Source organism: Salmo trutta, chromosome 25 (genome assembly GCF_901001165.1).
Source record: "Salmo trutta chromosome 25, fSalTru1.1, whole genome shotgun sequence".
NCBI lineage: Eukaryota > Metazoa > Chordata > Actinopteri > Salmoniformes > Salmonidae > Salmo > Salmo trutta.
The window spans coordinates 44820370-44839749 of NC_042981.1; the positions used below are offsets into that span (position 1 = coordinate 44820370).

A 19380-nucleotide genomic window follows, 5' to 3' on the forward strand; every position below is an offset into this window, starting at 1 on the left:
TCCATGTATCCTGAATTATTCGTCTGAACCACGAGTTGAGGACCAACGAAATCAGATTCCCTGCCTCTCGCAAAGATTGTCATCATCCCCTTCATTTGAGGAAGACGATTGATTAAATATTTTATTAAAACAGGTTTTGTACATAAAAACATCACATTACACATTTAGTAAGGACAGCATTTGCTTTCCAAAAATGGTACATTTCTCGCAGGATTGTATTTTGAAATGTGCGATAGGCAAACAAACTAACCAAGCATAGAGATATAATAGAGCATAGAGATATAATTCATAGATGGTAGTTCCCATTCAAGTCAAGACTGGCAGCCATTGCTAGGGTACCCATGAGTTTAACAGTCAAATTGCCAGGGTTAGAGGTTCCAAAAGCCTTCTATGGATTACATTGTCTTCAGAAATTATTAATTTCCTTCTACATTTTGTTGTGTTACAGCCAGAATTCAAAATGGATTAAATATATGTTTTTTCCTCACCCATCTACACACAAAACCCCATAATGACAAAGTAAAATCATGTTTTTAGAAATGTAAGCAAATGTATGAAAATGAAATACAGAAATATTTCATTTACATAAGTATTCACACCCCTGAGTCAATACTTTGTAGAAGCACCTTTGGCAGCGATTACAGCTGTGTGTCTTTCTGGGTAAGTCTGTAAGAGCTCTCCACACCTGGATTGTGCAACATTTGCCCATTCTTCCTTTCAAAATTCTTCAAGCTCTGTCAACTTGGTTATTGATCATTGCTAGACAACAATTTTCAGGTCTTGCCATAGATTTTCAAGTAGATTTATGTCAAAACTAACTTAGGAACATTCATTATCTTCTTGGTAAGCACCTCCAGTATAGATTTGGCCTTGTGTTTTAGGTTATTGTTCTGCTGAAAGGTAAATTAATCTCCCAGGATAGCACAATGAACAAGGTTTTACTCTAGGATTTGGCCTGTGCTTAGCTCCATTCTGTTTCTTTTTTATCCTGGAAAAGCTCCCTTGTCCTTAATGATTACAAGTGTACCCATCACATGAGGCAGCCACCTCTGTGCCTCAAACATAACACTTTGTATTCAGGACAAAAAGTTAAATTGCTTTGCCACATTTATGCCAGCATTACTTTAGTTCCTTGTTGCAAACAGGATGCATGTTTTGGAATATCTTTTATTATGTACAGGCTTTCTTCTTTTCACACCGTCAATCAGGTTAGAAATGTGGAGTAACTACAATGTTGTTGATCCACCCTCCACCCGTGGTCTTGAGATAGAAGCTGTTTTTCAATCTCTCGGTCCCAGCTTTGATGCATCTGTACGGACCTCGCCTTCTGGATGGACGCGGGGTGAACAGGCAGTGGCTGGGGTGGTTATTTTCCTTTTTTGCCTTCCTGTGACATCGGGTGTTGTAGGTGTCCTGGAGCGCAGGTAGTTTGCCCCCGGTGATGCGTTATGCAGACCGCACCACACTCTGAAGAGCCCTGCGGTTGTGGGCGGTGCAGTTGCCGTACCAGGCAGTGATACAGCCCGACAGTATGCTCTCGATTGTGCACCTCTAAAAGTTAGTGAGGGTTTTTGGTGACAAGCCACATTTTTTTCAGCCTCCTGAGATTGAAGAGGTGCTGTTGCACCTTCTTCACCACACTGTCTGTGTGCGTGGACCATTTCATTTTGTCGGTGAAATGTACACCGAGAAGCTTAAAACCTTCCACCTTCTCCACTGCTGTCCTGTCGGTGTGGATATGGGGGTGCTCCCTCAGCTGTTTCCTGAAGTCCATGATCATCTCTTTTATTTTGCTGATATTGAGTGACAGGTTATTTTCCTGACACCACACTCTGAGGGCCATCACCTACTCCCTGTAGGCTGTCTCGTCGTTGTTGGTAATTAAGCCTACCAATGTTGTGTCATCTGCAAACTTGATGATTGAGTTGGAGGCGTGCATGGCCACGCAGTCATGGGTGAACAGGGAGTACAGGAGGGGGCTGAGAACGCACCCTTGTGGAGCCCCAGTGTTGAGGATCAGCAGAGTGGAGATGTTGTTTCCTACCTTCACCACCTGGGGATGGCCCGTCAAGAAGTCCAGGACCCAGTTGCACAGGGCGGGGACTCGAGCTTAATGATGAGTTTGGAGGGTACAACGGTGTTGAATGCTGAGCTGTAGTCAATGAACAGCATTCTTACATAGGTATTCCTCTTGTCCAGATCGGATAGGGCAGTGTGCATTGTGATGGCGATTGCATCGTCTGTGGACCTATTGGGGCTGTAAGCAAATTGAAGTGGGTCTAGGGTGACAGGTAGGGTGAAGGTGATATGGTGGCCATCTTGAAGCATGTGGGGACAGCAGTCTGGGATAGGGAGAGAATATGTCCGTAAACACACCAGCCAGCTGGTCTGCACATGCTCTGAGGACGCGGCTAGGGATGCCGTCTGGCAGCCTTGCGAGGGTTAACACGTTTAAATGTTTTACTCACCTCAGCCACGGAGAAGGAGAGCCCACAGTCGTTGGTAGCGGTTCGTGTCTGTGGCACTGTATTGTCCTCAAAGCACACAAAGAAGTTGTTTAATTTGTCTGGAAGCAAGACGTCGATGGCTGGTTTTCTTTTTGTAATCCGTGACTGTCCGTAGACCCTGCCACGTACGTCTCGTGTCTGAGCCGTTGAATTGCGACTCCACTTTGTCTGTATACTGACACTTTGCTTGTTTGATTGCCTTACGGAGGAAATAACTACAGTGTTTGTATTCGGCCATATTCCCAGTCACCTTGCCATGATTAAATGCGGTGGTACATGCTTTCAGTTTTGCGCTGATTTCTTTTGATTTTCCCATGATGTCAAGCAAAAAGGCACTGAGTTTGAAGGTAGGCCTTGAAATATATCCACAGGTACACCTCCAATTGACTCAAATTATGTCAATTAGCCGATCAGAAGCTTCTGAAGCTGTCTCCTGGAATTGTCCAAGCTGTTTAAAGGCACAGTCAACTTAGTGTATGTAAACTTCTGACCCACTGGAATTGTGATAGAGTGAATTATAAGTGAAATAATCTGTCTGTAAACAATTGTTGGAAAAATTACTTGTGTCATGCACAAAGTAGATGTGCTAATCGACTTTCCAAAACTATAGTTTGTTAACAAGAAATTTGTGGAGTGGTTGAAAAACGAGTTTTAATGACTCCAACATAAGTGTATGTAAACTTACGACTTCAACTGTACATAGACTTGAAATCACTGGCCACTTTAATAATTGGAACACTTTAAATTATTGGTCACTTTAATAATGTTTACATATTTTGCACTACTCATCTCATACGTATATACTGTATTCTATTCTACTGCATTTTAGTCTATGCCGCTCCGACATTGCACATCCAAATATTTATATATTCTTAATTCCATTCCTTTACTTAAAATTTGTGCGTATTGTTGTGAAATTGTTAGATATTACTTGTTAGATATTACTGCACTATTGGAGCTAGAAACACAAGCACTTCGCTACACCCGCAATAACATCTGCTGAATGTGCATGTGACCAATAAAATGTTATGTATATATTTCTAAACAGACAGACAAGCCCAGGTAGCCCTTTGGCCTTCCCTATTTTGTGAGTTTTTCTTCGGTTTAGCGCCTAATGAACACAGCCCAGTCGGCTTGGCTGTGAATAGGCCTTAGCTTCCTGTCCCTGTTGACACCCGTGGTCTAGTAAATCACCAATCTGGACTGTTTGCAGTGTCCTCAAGAAAGCAAAAATCAAATATGTCAACAGCTCTCACAAATGGCATTGTCGAGTACCATCGAGTGCCTGGCTTGTTAGTGCCATCCAAATATTGATGAGTGTAATGAATAGGGCTGTGACGGTCATGGAAGTTTGGATGATGGTTATTGGCCTGCCAAATGACTGATGTCACCGTGATAACCGTTCTAATATAAAAAAATAATAATAATAATTTCTCCTCTCCTCCACTCTCGCGTGCTGCCATAGAAATATAATTAATAGAATGGGCATCCCCATTGACGTCAATGATGTCATAATGGGTGGACTGGCGGCCATTGTGAACGTACCCAAACTGGCGGCCATTGTGAGTGTACCCAAAGCAGGAAGTAGAGCAGTAAGTGTACCCATTAATATGCACTGAAATTATGTTAATTCATTCCTTTAAAATAATTTGAATGAACATTCTACATTACCATAGAAATTAGTGCATTACAATACCAGGAAGCCATTCTGAGTGTACTCATGAGTTTACCAGTCAAATTTCCAGGGTTAGAGGTTCCAAGCATGTTCTATTCATTCCATTTCTAGTTTCATCACATTGTTTATTTTACCTTTATTTAAGTAGGCAAGTCAGTTAAGAACAAATTCTTATTTTCAATGACGGCCTAGGAACAGTGGGTTAACTGCCTGTTCAGGGGCAGAACGACAGATTTGTACCTTGTCAGCTCGGGGATTTGAACTTGCAACCTTTCGGCTACTAGTCCAACGCTCTAACCACTAGGCTACCCTGCCGCCCCAAAGAGTCCATGTTATAGCAGAAACGGACTCAACTGCACAAATGCCCGTTCATCCCGCCCTGAGTGAGCTGTTCGTTCCACATATGGCGGTTATTTTATTTTCATGACAGTCTTCATCCATAACCGTCAGTTACACGGTTATACGGTAATTGTGCCAGTGACATTCACCAGATGCACCTTTGGTTCGGTTAACCTGTTTAGGATAGGGGGCAGTATTTTCACGGCCGGATAAAAAACGTACCCGATTTAATCTGGTTATTACTCCTGCCCAGAAACTAGATTATGCATATAATTATTTGATTTGGATAGAAAACACCCTAAAGTTTCTAAAACTGTTTGAATGGTGTCTGTGAGTATAACAGAACTCATATGGCAGGCCAAAACCTGAGAAGATTCTATATGGGAAGTGCCCTGTCTGACCATTTCTTGTACTTCTATAGCCTCTTTATCGAAAATAGAATCTCTGCTGTAACGTGACATTTTCTAAGGCTCCCATAGGCTCTCAGAAGGCGCCAGAACGGGGAATGATGACTCTGCAGTCCCTGGGCGAAAAACAGTAGGGGTTTTGGAAAGTGGCCGTTCTGAGAACAATGACACTGGCGCGCATGTGAAGACTCCATTTTCTTTTTTCAGTGTTTGAACAAAAACAAGGTCTCCCGGTTGGAATATTATCGCTATTTTACGAGAAAAATCGCATAAAAATTGATTTTAAACAGCGTTTGACATGCTTCGAAGTACGGTAATGGAATATTTAGACATTTTTTGTCACGATACGCGCCGGCGCGTCACCCTTCGGATAGTGTCTTGAACGCAAGAACAAAACGCAGCTATCTGGATATAACTATGGATTATTTGGAACCAAAACAACATTGGTCGTTGAAGTAGAAGTCCTGGGAGTGCATTCTGACGAAGAACAGCAAAGGTAATCAAATTTTTCTTATAGTAAATCTGAGTTTGGTGAGTGCCAAACTTGGTGGGTGTCAAAATAGCTAGCCATGATGGCCGGGCTATCTACTCAGAATATTGCAAAATGTGCTTTCACCAAAAAGCTATTTTAAAATCGGACACCGCGATTGCATAAAGAAGTTGTGTATCTATAATTCTTAAAATAATTGTTATGTTTTTTGTCAACGTTTATCGTGAGTAATTTAGTACATTTTTAGTAAATTCACCGGAAGTTTGCGGGGGGTATGCTAGTTCTGAACGTCACATGCTAATGTGAAAAGCTGGTTTTTGATATAAATATGAACTTGATGTATTGTATAACATAATGTCCTAGGAGTGTCATCTGATGAAGATCAAAGGTTAGTGCTGCATTTAGCTGTGGTTTTGGTTTTTGTGACACTATATGCTAGCTTGAAAAATGGGTGTGTGATTATTTCTGGCTGGGTACTCTCCTGACATAATCTACTGTTTTGCTTTCGTTGTAAAGCCTTTTTGAAATCGGACAGTGTGGTTAGATAAAGGAGAGTCTTGTCTTTAAAATGGTGTAAAATAGTCATATGTTTGAAAAATTGAAGTTTTGGGATTTTTGAGGTGTTTGTAATTCGCGCCACGCTCTATCATTGGATATTGGCGAGGCGTTCCGCTAGCGGAACATCTAGATGTAAGAGGTACATTTTTTTCTCTAAACCTATTTCTAAATGTGAGAAATAATAAAAGACACTTCTTCCAGATTTTTTTGTTTGTTGTTTACAAATATAAAATGGAGTAGCCCAGAGGGGTATGTACTTACCTCTCTACACGCGATGGAGGGGCAAAAACACCATGTTTGGGAGGACAGCTGAAGTAGTTCACCCCGCCAACCGAGCCGTCGTTCTTCCCGCTGGGCTTGTCCAGCTCGATCCCCAGCCAGAACCCTGAGGGACAGATGGAAAAAGAGGTTGACAGACGGTCAAAGTCAAACCATGATTCGAGCAGTTTCTCAAGGCCAGCTTCTCGAGGCCATCAAGCAGCTTCTCAAGGCCATCCATTTTTTTATTTTTTTTGCTTGGCAAGTCAGTTAAGAACAAATTCTTATTTACAATGACGGCCTACCGGTTAACAGTGGGTTAACTGCCTTGTTCAGGGGCAGAATGACAGATTTTTAACTTGTCAGCTCGGAGATTCGATCCAGCAACCTTTCGGTTACTGGCCCAACGCTCTAACCACTAGGCTACTGCCACCCCTTCAATATTTGCATTCAATACTTGATTGCAAATATCACAATGCAAAACAAGGGTAAGTGCATTCATGTAGAAGAAACTCTTGCACGCTGTGTCTACAATAACCAATGTAGTCACATTCTTAAACAACTGTCTTCTACAAGATTCAGCAGCTTGATGCATTCCAATGAATGGCGTTAAGGACCGATGGGACTTTACTGGGGGGAGAGTTTGGGAGAGTAGCGCGTTTTTCCCTGGTTTACAATTGCTCTTCTACTTGTATCTTCCCTACAAACAATGGCTTAACTTCCTTCTGATATAACCCTAATAAAAAGTTTAGAAACGTTTGTGAAGGTTTGATATGGTGTGGCTATTATTAAACTTTAGCAGGCCTATGATATGAAGACAGTTTGCCCCTGAGCACCAACTGGCTCCGACAGCTGAACTTGAGCTGAGGAAGACCGTTTCCGGCCTACCAGAGAAACTACTACAATGCTTTATACAAAAAATTTGGATTGAAAATGAACGAATGACCTTCCTTTGTACGTCTATATATGTATTACAGACGCAGTAGCCATCGGTGTCGTAGCATGCCACCGGCATATCTCTGTCTCTCTGGGGTTAGGCCTAAGCTTATCTTCTATATATACATATACATACTGCTCAAAAAAATAAAGGGAACACTTAAACAACACATCCTAGATCTGAATGAAAGAAATAATCTTAAATACTTTTTTCTTTACATAGTTGAATGTGCGGACAACAAAATCACAAAAATAATAATAATAATAATAAATATATATACTGCTCAAAAAAATAAAGGGAACACTTAAACAACAATGTAACTCCAAGTCAATCACACTTCTGTGAAATCAAACTGTCCACTTAGGAAGCAACACTGATTGACAATAAATTTCACATGCTGTTGTGCAAATGGAATAGACAACAGGTGGAAATTATAGGCAATAAGCAAGACACCCCCAATAAAGGAGTGGTTCAGCAGGTGGTGACCACAGACCACTTCTCAGTTCCTATGCTTCCTGGCTGATGTTTTGGTCACTTTTGAATGCTGGCGGTGCTTTCACTCTAGTGGTAGCATGAGACGGAGTCTACAACCCACATAAGTGGCTCAGGTAGTGCAGCTCATCCAGGATGGCACATCAATGTAAGCTGTGGCAAGAAGGTTTGCTGTGTCTGTCAGCGTAGTGTCCAGAGCATGGAGGCGCTACCAGGAGACAGGCCAGTACATCAGGAGACGTGGAGGAGGCCGTAGGAGGGCAACAACCCAGCAGCAGGACCGCTACCTCCGCCTTCGTGCAAGGAGGAGCAGGAGGAGCACTGCCAGAGCCCTGCAAAATGACCTCCAGCAGGCCACAAATGTGCATGTGTCTGCTCAAATGGTCAGAAACAGACTCCATGAGGGCCCGACGTCCACAGGTGGGGGTTGTGCTTACAGCCCAACACCGTGCAGGACATTTGGCATTTGCCAGAGAACACCAAGATTGGCAAATTCGCCACTGGCGCCCTGTGCTCTTCACAGATGAAAGCAGGTTCACACTGAGCACGTGACAGACGTGACAGAGTCTGGAGACGCCGTGGAGAACGTTCTGCTGCCTGCAACATCCTCCAGCATGACCGGTTTGGCGGTGGGTCAGTCATGGTGTGGGGTGGCATTTCTTTGGCGGGGGGGGGGGGGGGGGTTCGCACAGCCCTCCATGTGCTCGCCAGAGGTAGCCTGACTGCCATTAGGTACCGAGATGAGATCCTCAGACCCCTTGTGAGACCATATGCTGGTGCGGTTGGCCCTGGGTTCCTCCTAATGCAAGACAATGCTAGACCTCATGTGGCTGGAGTGTGTCAGCAGTTCCTGCAAGAGGAAGGCATTGATGCTATGGACTGGCCCGCCCGTTCCCCAGACCTGAATCCAATTGAGCACATCTGGGACATCATGTCTCGCTCCATCCACCAACGCTACGTTGCACCACAGACTGTCCAGGAGTTGGCGGATGCTTTAGTCCAGGTCTGGGAGGAGATCCCTCAGGAGACCATCCGCCACCTCATCAGGAGCATGCCCAGGCGTTGCAGGGAGGTCATACAGGCACGTGGAGGCCACACACACTACTGAGCCTCATTTTGACTTGTTTTAAGGACATTACATCAAAGTTGGATCAGCCTGTAGTGTGGTTTTCCACTTTCATTTTGAATGTGACTCCAAATCCAGACCTCCATGGGTTGATAAATTGGATTTCCATAGATTATTTTTGTGTGATTTTGTTGTCAGCACATTCGACTATGTAAAGAAAAAAGTATTTAATAAGATTATTTCTTTCATTCAGATCTAGGATGTGTTGTTTAAGTGTTCCCTTTATTTTTTTTAGCAGTATATGTATATATACATACATACACACACACACACACACACATACATATATATACACACACATACATATATATATATACACACACATACATATATACACACACACACACACACACACACACACACACACACACACACACACACACACACACACACACACACACATACACACCAGTCAAAAGTTAGGACACATCTACCCATTCCAGGGCTTTCCTTTATTTTTTTTACATTGTTGAATAATAGCGAAGACATCAGAACTATGAAATAACAAATGGAATCATGTAGCAACCCAAAAAAAGTGTCATGCAAATCAAAATACACTACCGTTCAAACGTTTGGGGTCACTTAAAAATGTCCTTGTTTTTGAAAGAATAGCAAAAAATTATTCCATTAAAATAACATCAAATTGATCAGAAATACAGCGAAGACATTGTTAATGTTGTAAACGACTATTGCAGCTGGAAACGGATGATTTTTAATGGAATATCTACATTGGCGTACAGAGGCCCATTATCAGCAACCATCACTCCTGTGTTCCAATGGCACACTGTGTTAGCTAATCCAAGTTTATCATTTTAAAAGGCTAATTGATCATTAGAAAACTATTTAGCAATTATGTTAGCACAGCTGAAAATTGTTGTGCTGATTAAAGAAGCAATAAAACTGTCCTTCTTTAGACTAGTTGAGTATCTGGAGCATCAGCATTTGTGGGTTTGATTACAGGCTCAAAATAGCCAGTAACAAATAACTTTCTTCTGAAACTTGTCAGTCTATCATTTTTCTGAGAAATTAAGGCTATTCCATGTGACAAATTGCAAAGAAAAGCATTCCAGGTGAAGCTGGTTGAGAGAATGCCAAGAGTGTGCAAAGCTGTCATCAAGGCAAAGGCTGGCTACTTTAAAGAATGTAAAATATATTTTGATTTGTTTAACACTTTTGGTTACTAAATGATTCCATATGTGTTATTTCATAGTTTATGTCTTCGCTATTATTCTACAATGTAGAAAAACCCTTGAATGAGTAGCTGTGTCCAAACTTTTGACTGCTACTGTTGACAGTTGTGTGCCTTTCCAAATCATGTCCAATCAATTGAATTTACCACAGGTGGACTCCAATGAAGTTGTGGAAACATATTAAGGATGATCAGTGGAAATTTGCTAAAATGTCTAAAAAACTTTTTGCTTCGTCATCATGGGGTATTGTGTGTAGATTGATATGAACGTTTTTTTTCTTCCAAATCCATTTTAGAATAAGGCTGTAACCTAACAAAATGTTGAAAAAGTCAAGGGTCTGAATACTTTGAATGCACAGTATATACAGTAGCAGTCAAAAGTTTGGACACAACTACTCATTCCAGGGTTTTTCTTTAGTTTTATTATTTTCTACATTGTATAATAATAGAAGACTTCAAAACTATGAAAGAGTGGCAAAGAGGGACTTTGCAATTAATTGCAATTCATCTGATCACTCGTCATAACATTCTGGAGTATATGCAAATTACCATCATACAAACTGAGGCAGCAGACTTTGTGAAAATTCATATTTGTGTCATTCCCAAAACTTTTGGCCATGACTGTATGTTGTGTAGTAAGATTTTATGTAACTCACCTTAATAACTTGGTCTATTTACCCCTCTTAATTTCACCTACTGTTCTGACTTGGTGATGCACATGCAGCCTATAACCTGTTATAGAGAAATCTAATCATCAAATATCGCAAGAGGTTTCATTGTCTGCTTATATGCCCCCTTCATTTATCCTACGGTTCTGACTTGGTGTACAGGGAGAACACAGTAAGAACGGCCCATCATCTGAATTCTGTCCCTGCACATTTCAAAGTGCTGAACAAGTAGTTATATTGATTATTTGCACATTAATATTTTAATAGAAATTACTGCTTGCCTCATACGCTCATCGTTCCCTTATGCCATATATTGTACATTCTAATTGTTATATTGCTTATATAGGTCTCTCTCATTAGTACAGTATCTTATTAATCATTTTAGACAATGTTGGAATGATTTCAATGTTTTGCTTACTTTATATATAGCTCATGTGCTTTTCTTCACGAGGAGGGGAAACTAAATAATGTTGTTTGGGTCTTTAAACCATGTTTGCCAGTGACAGTCTCTTCTCATTCAAATGTTTTTTTCAACATCACCAACGAACTATCATGGTCCAAACATAACAAGACAGTTGTGAAGAGGGCACAACAAAACCTTTTCCCCCTCAGGAGACTGAAAAGATTTGGCATGGGTCCCCAGATCCTCAAACGTTTCTACAGCTGCACCAGAGAGCATCCTGACCGGTTGCATCACCACCTGGTATGGCAACTGCTCGGCATCTGACCGTAAAGCGCTACAGAGGGTAGTGCGAACGGCCCAGTGCCATCCAGGACCTACATAATAGCGGTGTCAGAGGAAAGCCCATAAAATTGTCAGAGACTCCAGTCACCCGAGTTATAGACTGTTTTCTCTGCCACCGCACGGCAAGCAGTACCAGAGTGTCAAGTCTAGGACCAAACGGCTCCTCAACAGCTTCTACCCCTAAGCCATAAGCCTGCTAAACAATTCATAAAAATCGCCACCAGACAATTTACATTGCCCCCCCCTCCCCCCTTTTGTACACTGCTGCTACTCACTGTTTGTTTGTTATCTATGCATAGTCAATTCGCCCCCACCTACATGTACAGATAACCTGAACTAGCCCGTACCCCCGCACACTGACTCTGTATCGGTGCCCCCTGTATATAGCCTCGTTATTGTTATTCTTATTGTGTTACTTTTTATTTTAGTCTACTTGGTAAATATGTTCTTCTTCTTGAACTGCACTGTTGGTTAAGGGCTTGTAAGTAAGCATTTCACAGTAAAGTATACACTTGTTGTATTCGGCGCATGTGACAAAGTTGGATTTTGATTTGACTTAATAGACCCATGTAATTCCAGTTGATATTGCAAGGGTTGTTTGGTGTGCACAATGTGCTGTCTGTGCGTCGGTATATTGCATAAAAAAGTGGATGCTCATGATTGTATTTTCCTTTCCTTTAAGACCACATAGGCATAATGAAAAAATACAATGCTGTGCAGTGGATTTACAGGTAAAAAAATATTTAAATAATATTGGTTGAGTTTGCCCCACCAAGATTTACATGCTAAAATCGCCATTGCTAATGACATTCGGCGATTGTCAAGCTTTCGATACTGGGTAAGCCTACAAGGTAGGGAGGGATGTACAGTTGAAGTCGGAAGTTTACATACACCTTAGCCAAATACATTTAAACTCAGTTTTTCACAATTCCTGACATTTAATCCTAGTAAAAATTCCCTGTCTTAGGTCAGGTAGGATCACCACTTTATTTAAAAAATGTGAAATGTCAGAATGACAGTAGAGAGTATAATATATTTCAGCTTTTATTTCTTTCATCACATTCCAGTGGGTCAGAAGTTTACATACACTCAATTAGTATTTGGTAGCATTGCCTTTAAATTGTTTAACTTGGGTCAAACGTTTCAGGTTGCCTTCCACAAGCTTCCCACAATAATGTGGGTGAATTTTGACCCATTCCTCCTGACAGAGCTGGTGGAACTGAGTCAGGTTGTAGGCCTCCTTGCTCACACATGCTTTTTCAGATCTGCCCACAAATGTTCTACAGGATTGAGGTCAGGGCTTTGTGATGGCCACTCCAATATCTTGACTTTGTTGTCCTTAAGCCTCTTTGCCACAACTTTGGAAGTATGCTTGGGGTCATTTGCGACCAAGCTTTAACTTCCTGACTGATGTCTTGAGATGTTGCTTCAATTTATCCACATAATTTTCCTTCCTCATGAGGACATCTATTTTGTGAAGCGCACTAGTCCCTCCTGCAGCAAAGTACCCCCACAACATGATGCTGCCAACCCCGTGCTTCACGGTTGGGATGGTGTTCTTCGGCTTGCAAGCATCCCCCTTTTTCCTCCAAACATAACGATGGTCATTATGGCCAAACCGTTCTATTTTTGTTTCATCAGACCAGAGAACATTTCTCCAAAAAGTACGATCTTTGTTCCCATGTGCAGTTATAAACCGTAGTCTGGCTTTTTTATGGCGGTTTTGGAGCAGTGGCTTCTTCCTTGCTGAGCGGCCTTTCAGGTTATGTCGATATAGGACTCCTTTTACTGTGGCTACAGATACGTTTGTACCGGTTTCCTCCAGCATCTTCACAAGGTCCTTTGCTGTTGTTCTGGGATTGATTTGCACTTTTCGCACCAAAGTACGTTAATCTCTAGGAGACAGAACGGGTCTCCTTCCTGAGCGGTATGACGGCTGCGTGGTCCCATGGTGTTTATACTTGAGTACTATTGTTTGTACAGATGAACGTGGTACCTTCAGGCGTTTGCAAATTGCTCCCAAGGATGAAACAGACTTGTGGAGGTCTACAATTTTCTTTCTGAGGTCTTGGCTGATTTCTTTTGATTTCCCCATGATGTCAAGCAAAGAGGCACTGAGTTTGAAGGTAGGCCTTGAAATACATCCACAGGTACACCTCCAATTGACTCAAATTATGTCAATTAGTCTATCAGAAGCTTCTAAAGCCATGACATCATTTTCTGGAATTTTCCAAGCTGTTTAAAGGCACAGTCAACTAAGTGTACGTAAGCTTCTGACCCACTGGAATTGTGATACAGTGAATTATAAGTGAAATAATCTGTCTGTAAACAATTGTTGGAAAAATGACTTGTGTCATGCACAAAGTAGATGTCCTAACCGATTTGCCACAACTATAGTTTGTTAACAAGAAATTTGTGGAGTGGTTGAAAAACAAGTTTTAATGACTCCAACCTAAGTGTATGTAAACTTCTGACTTCAACTGTATATCTCCCTCACTAACTTTAAGCATCAGCTGTTAGAGCAGCTTACCGATCGCTACAACTGTACACAGCCCATCTAACCAACTACATACCTCATTCCCATATTTGTTTTTTTCTGCTCTTTTAAACACCAGTATTCTACTGCACATCCTTATCTGCACATCTATCACTCCAGTGTTAATTGCTAAATTGTAATTACTTCGCCACTATGGCCTATTTATTGCCTTACCTCCTTACTTCATTTGCACACTGTCTACAGTTTTTTGTGTTATTGACTGTGTTTGTTAATCCCATGTGTACCTCTGTGTTGTTGTTTTTGTCTCACTGCTTTGCTTTATCTTGACCAGGTCGCAGTTGTAAATGAGAACTTCTTCTCAACTGGCATACCTGGTTAAATAAAGGTGAAATATATTTTTTTTAATGAATGGCCCTTCTACAGCACCTTGAAAATGACAATGAAGCGAAGACAAAACTGTGTTTGTGGCACCGAAGTTGTTCCGAATGACAGACAGACCTGCCCAAAGCCTACACTTGTCACTTAATAGTACCCAACTAGTTCTGGCTTTTGTATATCTAAAGGATTGATACTGCAGTGTAGTGTTCCAATAACACTTCAAGAAAAGTGATACCAAACATTTTCTCCGGTGGAGAGTTTATAACACTAGTACAGAAAACACAATCATAGCTATATTTACGTATATGATATACAGTGGGGTCTGAAATTATAGACAACCTCAATAAAGATAAGCAATAATGACTGTATAAAATAAATTGTTCAAATACTGAGCTACAGTGCATTTGGAAAGTATTCAGACCCCTTGACTTTTTCAAAATGTTGTCATGTTACAGCCTTATTCTAAAATGGATTAAATAGTTTTTTCCCCCCTCATCAACCTACACACAATACCCCATAATGACAAAGCAAAAACATTTTTTTCACAATTTGCAAATGTATAAAAAAAAAGAAAATACTGAAATATGATTATTACTTAAGTATTCAGACCCTTTACTCAGTACTTTATTGATACCAATTTGGCAGCGATTACAGCCTTGAGTCTTTTTGGGTATGACGCTACAAGCTCGGCACACCTGTATTTGGTGAGTTTCTCCCATTTTTCTCTGCAGATCCTCTCAAGCTCTGTCAGATTGGATTAGGAGCATTGCAGCACAGCTATTTTCAGGTCTCTCCAGAGATGTTCGATCGCGTTCAAGTCTGAGCTCTGGCTGGGCCACTCACGGACATTCAGAGACTTGTCCCGAAGCCACTCCTGTGTTGTTTTGGCTGTGTGCTTAGGGTCGTTGTCCAGTTGGAAGGTGAACCTTCGCCCCAGTCTGAGGTCCTGAGCACTCTGGAACAGGTTTTCATCAAGGATCTCTCTGTACTTTCCTCCGTTCATCTTTCCCTCGATCCTGACTAGTCTCCCAGTCCCTGCCACTGAAAAACTTCCCGACAGCATGATGCTGTCACCACCATGCTTCACCATAGGGATGGTGCCAGGTTTTCTCTAGACATGAAACTGAGCATTCAGGCCAAAGAGTTCAATCTTGGTTTCATCAGACCAGATAATCTTGTTCCTCATGGTCTGAGAGTCCTTTAGGTGTCTTTTGGCAAACTCCAAGCGGTCTGTCATGCGCCTTTTACTGAGGAGTGGCTTCCGTCTGGCCACTCTACCATAAAGGCCTCATTTGTGGAGCGCTGCAGAGATGGGAGAACCTTCCAGAAGGACAACCATCTCCACACAGGAACCGTATCAGAGTGACCATCGGGTTCTTGGTTACCTTACTTGCCAAGGCCCTTCTCCCCCGATTGCTCAGTTTGGCTGGGGGGACAGCTCTAGGAAGTCTTGGTGGTTCCAAACTTCTTCCATTTAAGAATGATTGAGGCCAGTGTGTTCTTGGGGACCTTCAATGCTAGACATTTTTTGGTACCCTTTCCCAGATCTGTGCCTTGACACAATCCTGTCTCGGAGCTTTACGGCAATTCCTTAACCTCATGGCCTGGTTTTTGCTCTGACATGCACCGTCAACTGTGGGATTTATATAGACAGGTGTGTGCCTTTCCAAATCATGTCCAATCAATTGAATTTACCACAGGTGTAGTCCAAGTCTTAGAAACATCTCAAGGATGATCAATGGAAACAGGATGCACCTGAGCTCAATTTCGAGTCTTAAAACGTATGTAAATAAGGTATTTCTGTTTAAAAAATGTTATACATTTGCTAACATTTCTAAAAACCTGTTTTCACTTTGTCATTATTGGGTATTGTGTGTAGATTGATGAGGAAAAAGAATAAGGCTGAATAATATTTTAGAATAAGGCTGTAACATAAAAAGTCAAGGGGCCTGACTACTTTCCGAATGCAGATTGTTGGGTCAAAAAATATCTGAAATTATATTTTATACTAATACAATTGCTCAGTGAAATAGATTTTTTAAACAAGTAATACTTATTTTCCTCAAAAAGGTAGGAGTCAAAATTGTTGACACCCCTAACGATTCTTATAAAATAAACTAGTCACAAGTTTAGTACTTGGTCCCATATTCCTAGCACGGATTGACTACATCAAGCTTGTGACTACTTTGTTGGATTCATTTGTTTTGGTCCTTTGTTGGATTCATTTGCGGTTCGTTTTGGTTGTGTTTCAGATTTTCTTATGCCCAATAGAAATGTATGGTAAATAATGTACTGTTATTTTGGAGTCACTTTTATTATAATTAAGAATTTAATGTTTCTAAATATTCTTACATTAATGTGGATTTTACCATGATTACAGATAATCCTGGGTGAATCATAAATAATTATGAGTGAGAAAGTTATAGGGTCAAAGATCATACGCCCAAGACATACTAACCTCTATCCATTACCAATTACAGGAAGTTTGCATAGAGTTTGGTAGAATCTTATTCAAAATTATTCACAGCTGTAATGGCTTCCAAAGTTGCTTCCATCACTAAGACATCCAGTAGAAAAAAAAAAGTATTTATTAGGAAAATGTTCTAGAATTATCTTTGACTTTGAAAATTTCGAAGGTTGGGTAGATCTGTAGGATTTTTTTTAACATAATCCTTTTTAGATTTTATTATAAGGCAGCAAAATGTGAAGACTGCAAGGGGTGTGTAGACTTTCAGTAGGCACTGCATATTACGTATCATGCACAGTCGTATGAAAAAATTTGGGCACCCCTCTGAGGCTGCATAATAATTTACTCTGTCGTCACAGAAAATGATCACAGTGGCATGCCATTCATTTTCTAATAAAAGCTGAGTACTGGGGTATTGTCCAGACAAAGATTTTTAGTGTAGCAATATTAAGTTGTATGAAATTAAATCAGATGTGAAAAATAGGCTAAGCAAAAATTTGGGCACCCTTGTCATTCTGTTGATTTGAATACCTGTAACTACTTAGCACTGATTAATTGGAACACACAATTGGTTTGGTGAGCTCATTAAGTCTTGAACTTCATAGACAAGTGCATCCAATCATGAGAAAAGGTATTTAAGGTGGCCAATTGCAAGTTGTTGTTCTCTTTGACTCTCCTCTGAAGAGTGGCAACATGGGGGCCTCAAAACAACTCTCAAATGACCTGATAACAAAGATTGTTCAACATTATGGTTTAGAGGAAGGCTACAAAAAGCTATCGCAGAGATGTAAGCTGTCAGTGTCCACTGTGAGGAACATAGCGAGGAAATGGAAGACCACAGGCACAGTTCTTGTTAAGGCCAGAAGAGGCAGGCCAAGTAAAATATCGGAGAGGCAAAGGATAGTGAGAACGGTCAAAAACAGCCCACAACCACCTCCAAAGACCTACAACATCATCTTGCTGCAGATGGGGTCACTGTGCATCGTTCAACAATTCAGCGCACTTTGCACAAGGAGAAGCTGTATGGGAGAGTGATGCGGAAGAAGCCTTTTCTACACACACGCCACAAACAGTCGCTTGAGGTATGCAAACGCACATTTGGACAAGCCAGCTTCATTTTGGAATAAGGTGCTGTGGACTGATGAAACAAAGATTGAGTTATTTGGTCATAACAAGGGACATTATGCATGGCGGCAAAAGAACACAGCATTCCAAGAAAAACACTTGCTACCCACAGTAAAATTTGGTGGGGGTTCCATCATGCTGTGGGGCTGTGTGGCCAGTGCCGGTACTGAGAATCTTGTTAAAGTTGAGGGTCGCATGGATTCCACTCAATATCAGCAGATTCTTGGGAATAATGTTGAAGAATCAGTCACAAAGTTGAAGTTACGCCGGGGCTGGATATTTCAACAAGACAACGACCCAAAACACTGCTCAAAATCTACCCGGGCATTTATGCAGAGGAACAAGTACAATGTTCTGGAATGGCCATCCCAGTCCCCAGACCTGAATATCATTGAGAATCTGTGGGATGATTTGAAGCGGGCTGTCCATGCTCGGCAACCATCAAACCTAACTGAACTGTTTTGTAAGGAGGAATGGTCCAAAATACCTTCATCCAGAATCCAGACACTCATTAGAGGCTATAGGAAGCGTCTAGAGGCTGTTATTTTAGCAAAAGGAGGCTCTACTAAATATTGATGTGATTTTTCTATTGGGGTGCCCAAATTTATGCACCTGTCTAATTTTGTTTTGATGCATATTGCACATTTTCTGTTAATCCAATAAACCTCATTTCACTACTGAAATATTACTGTGTCCATCAGTTATTTGATAGATCAAAATGAAATTGCTGATCCAAACACCCAATTATTTATAAATGGAAATCATGGATATTGTCAGGGGTGCCCTAACTTTTTCATACGACTGTATACATTGCATAATCCATATTGCTAATGGGGAGGTCAAGTGATGCTGCTGTCACTATTACTCAATGCTAATGGAAATGTCCAATGCAACTGCAATCCCTATGTAAAGAACATGTGTTAAGAGCATGACTTCAATATACTTTCAACAACTTGCCATAAACTTGCAAACATGACAATCCTTTGAAAACCAGCGTTGTTTGTTTCTGACTTGGTGAACATGTTTAAATTACAAATTGTTAACCCTGATTAAGGCAGCTTGTAGGAAATGCCTTGGCATGGCCTTTGCATGGCAACAGAAGTACAAACAAGTGAGAAAACAAATACACAGTACTATGATGCTTAATATTATGTATGATGATACTCCATACAGTAGAGAATTTAACCCTGGGGATTGCTCATGGGTGTAATCCCAAAATAGTCCCAAAACCAGACCGCAGGCATTAGTGTCAAGGGTCTGATTTCAATTACATTCTTTTGGCAATGACGACAAAATGAACAACAACAAAAAATGTCTAAGTTGGGTCTTCTTCAGACAGCCAACTCTTCCAACAAATCATGGGTGTGGGAAGGCAGGCCTTAAAATGCGAGCGGGAACTGTGGTCATGAAAAATCATCACTGCGGAAACATCTATTTTGTGTCCTTTTCTGTTTTATCTCGAGCTCCATACCCACTGCCCAACCATCCATCAGTTGCTTTACGTCAAGCTCCATATCCACTT

General features: G+C 41.1%; 1 protein-coding gene across 3 annotated transcripts in view; it reads right to left on the reverse strand.

The window, feature by feature from the left end:
* Positions 1–19380, reverse strand: part of LOC115162611 (CAP-Gly domain-containing linker protein 4) — a 101670-nt gene that overhangs the window by 29405 nt on the left and 52885 nt on the right. For all 3 annotated transcript variants that reach the window (XM_029714076.1, XM_029714075.1, XM_029714074.1), the window contains one exon: positions 6238–6361. In XM_029714076.1, coding sequence (XP_029569936.1) covers positions 6238–6361 — 124 coding nt within the window. The remainder of the gene's footprint in view (positions 1–6237; positions 6362–19380) is intronic.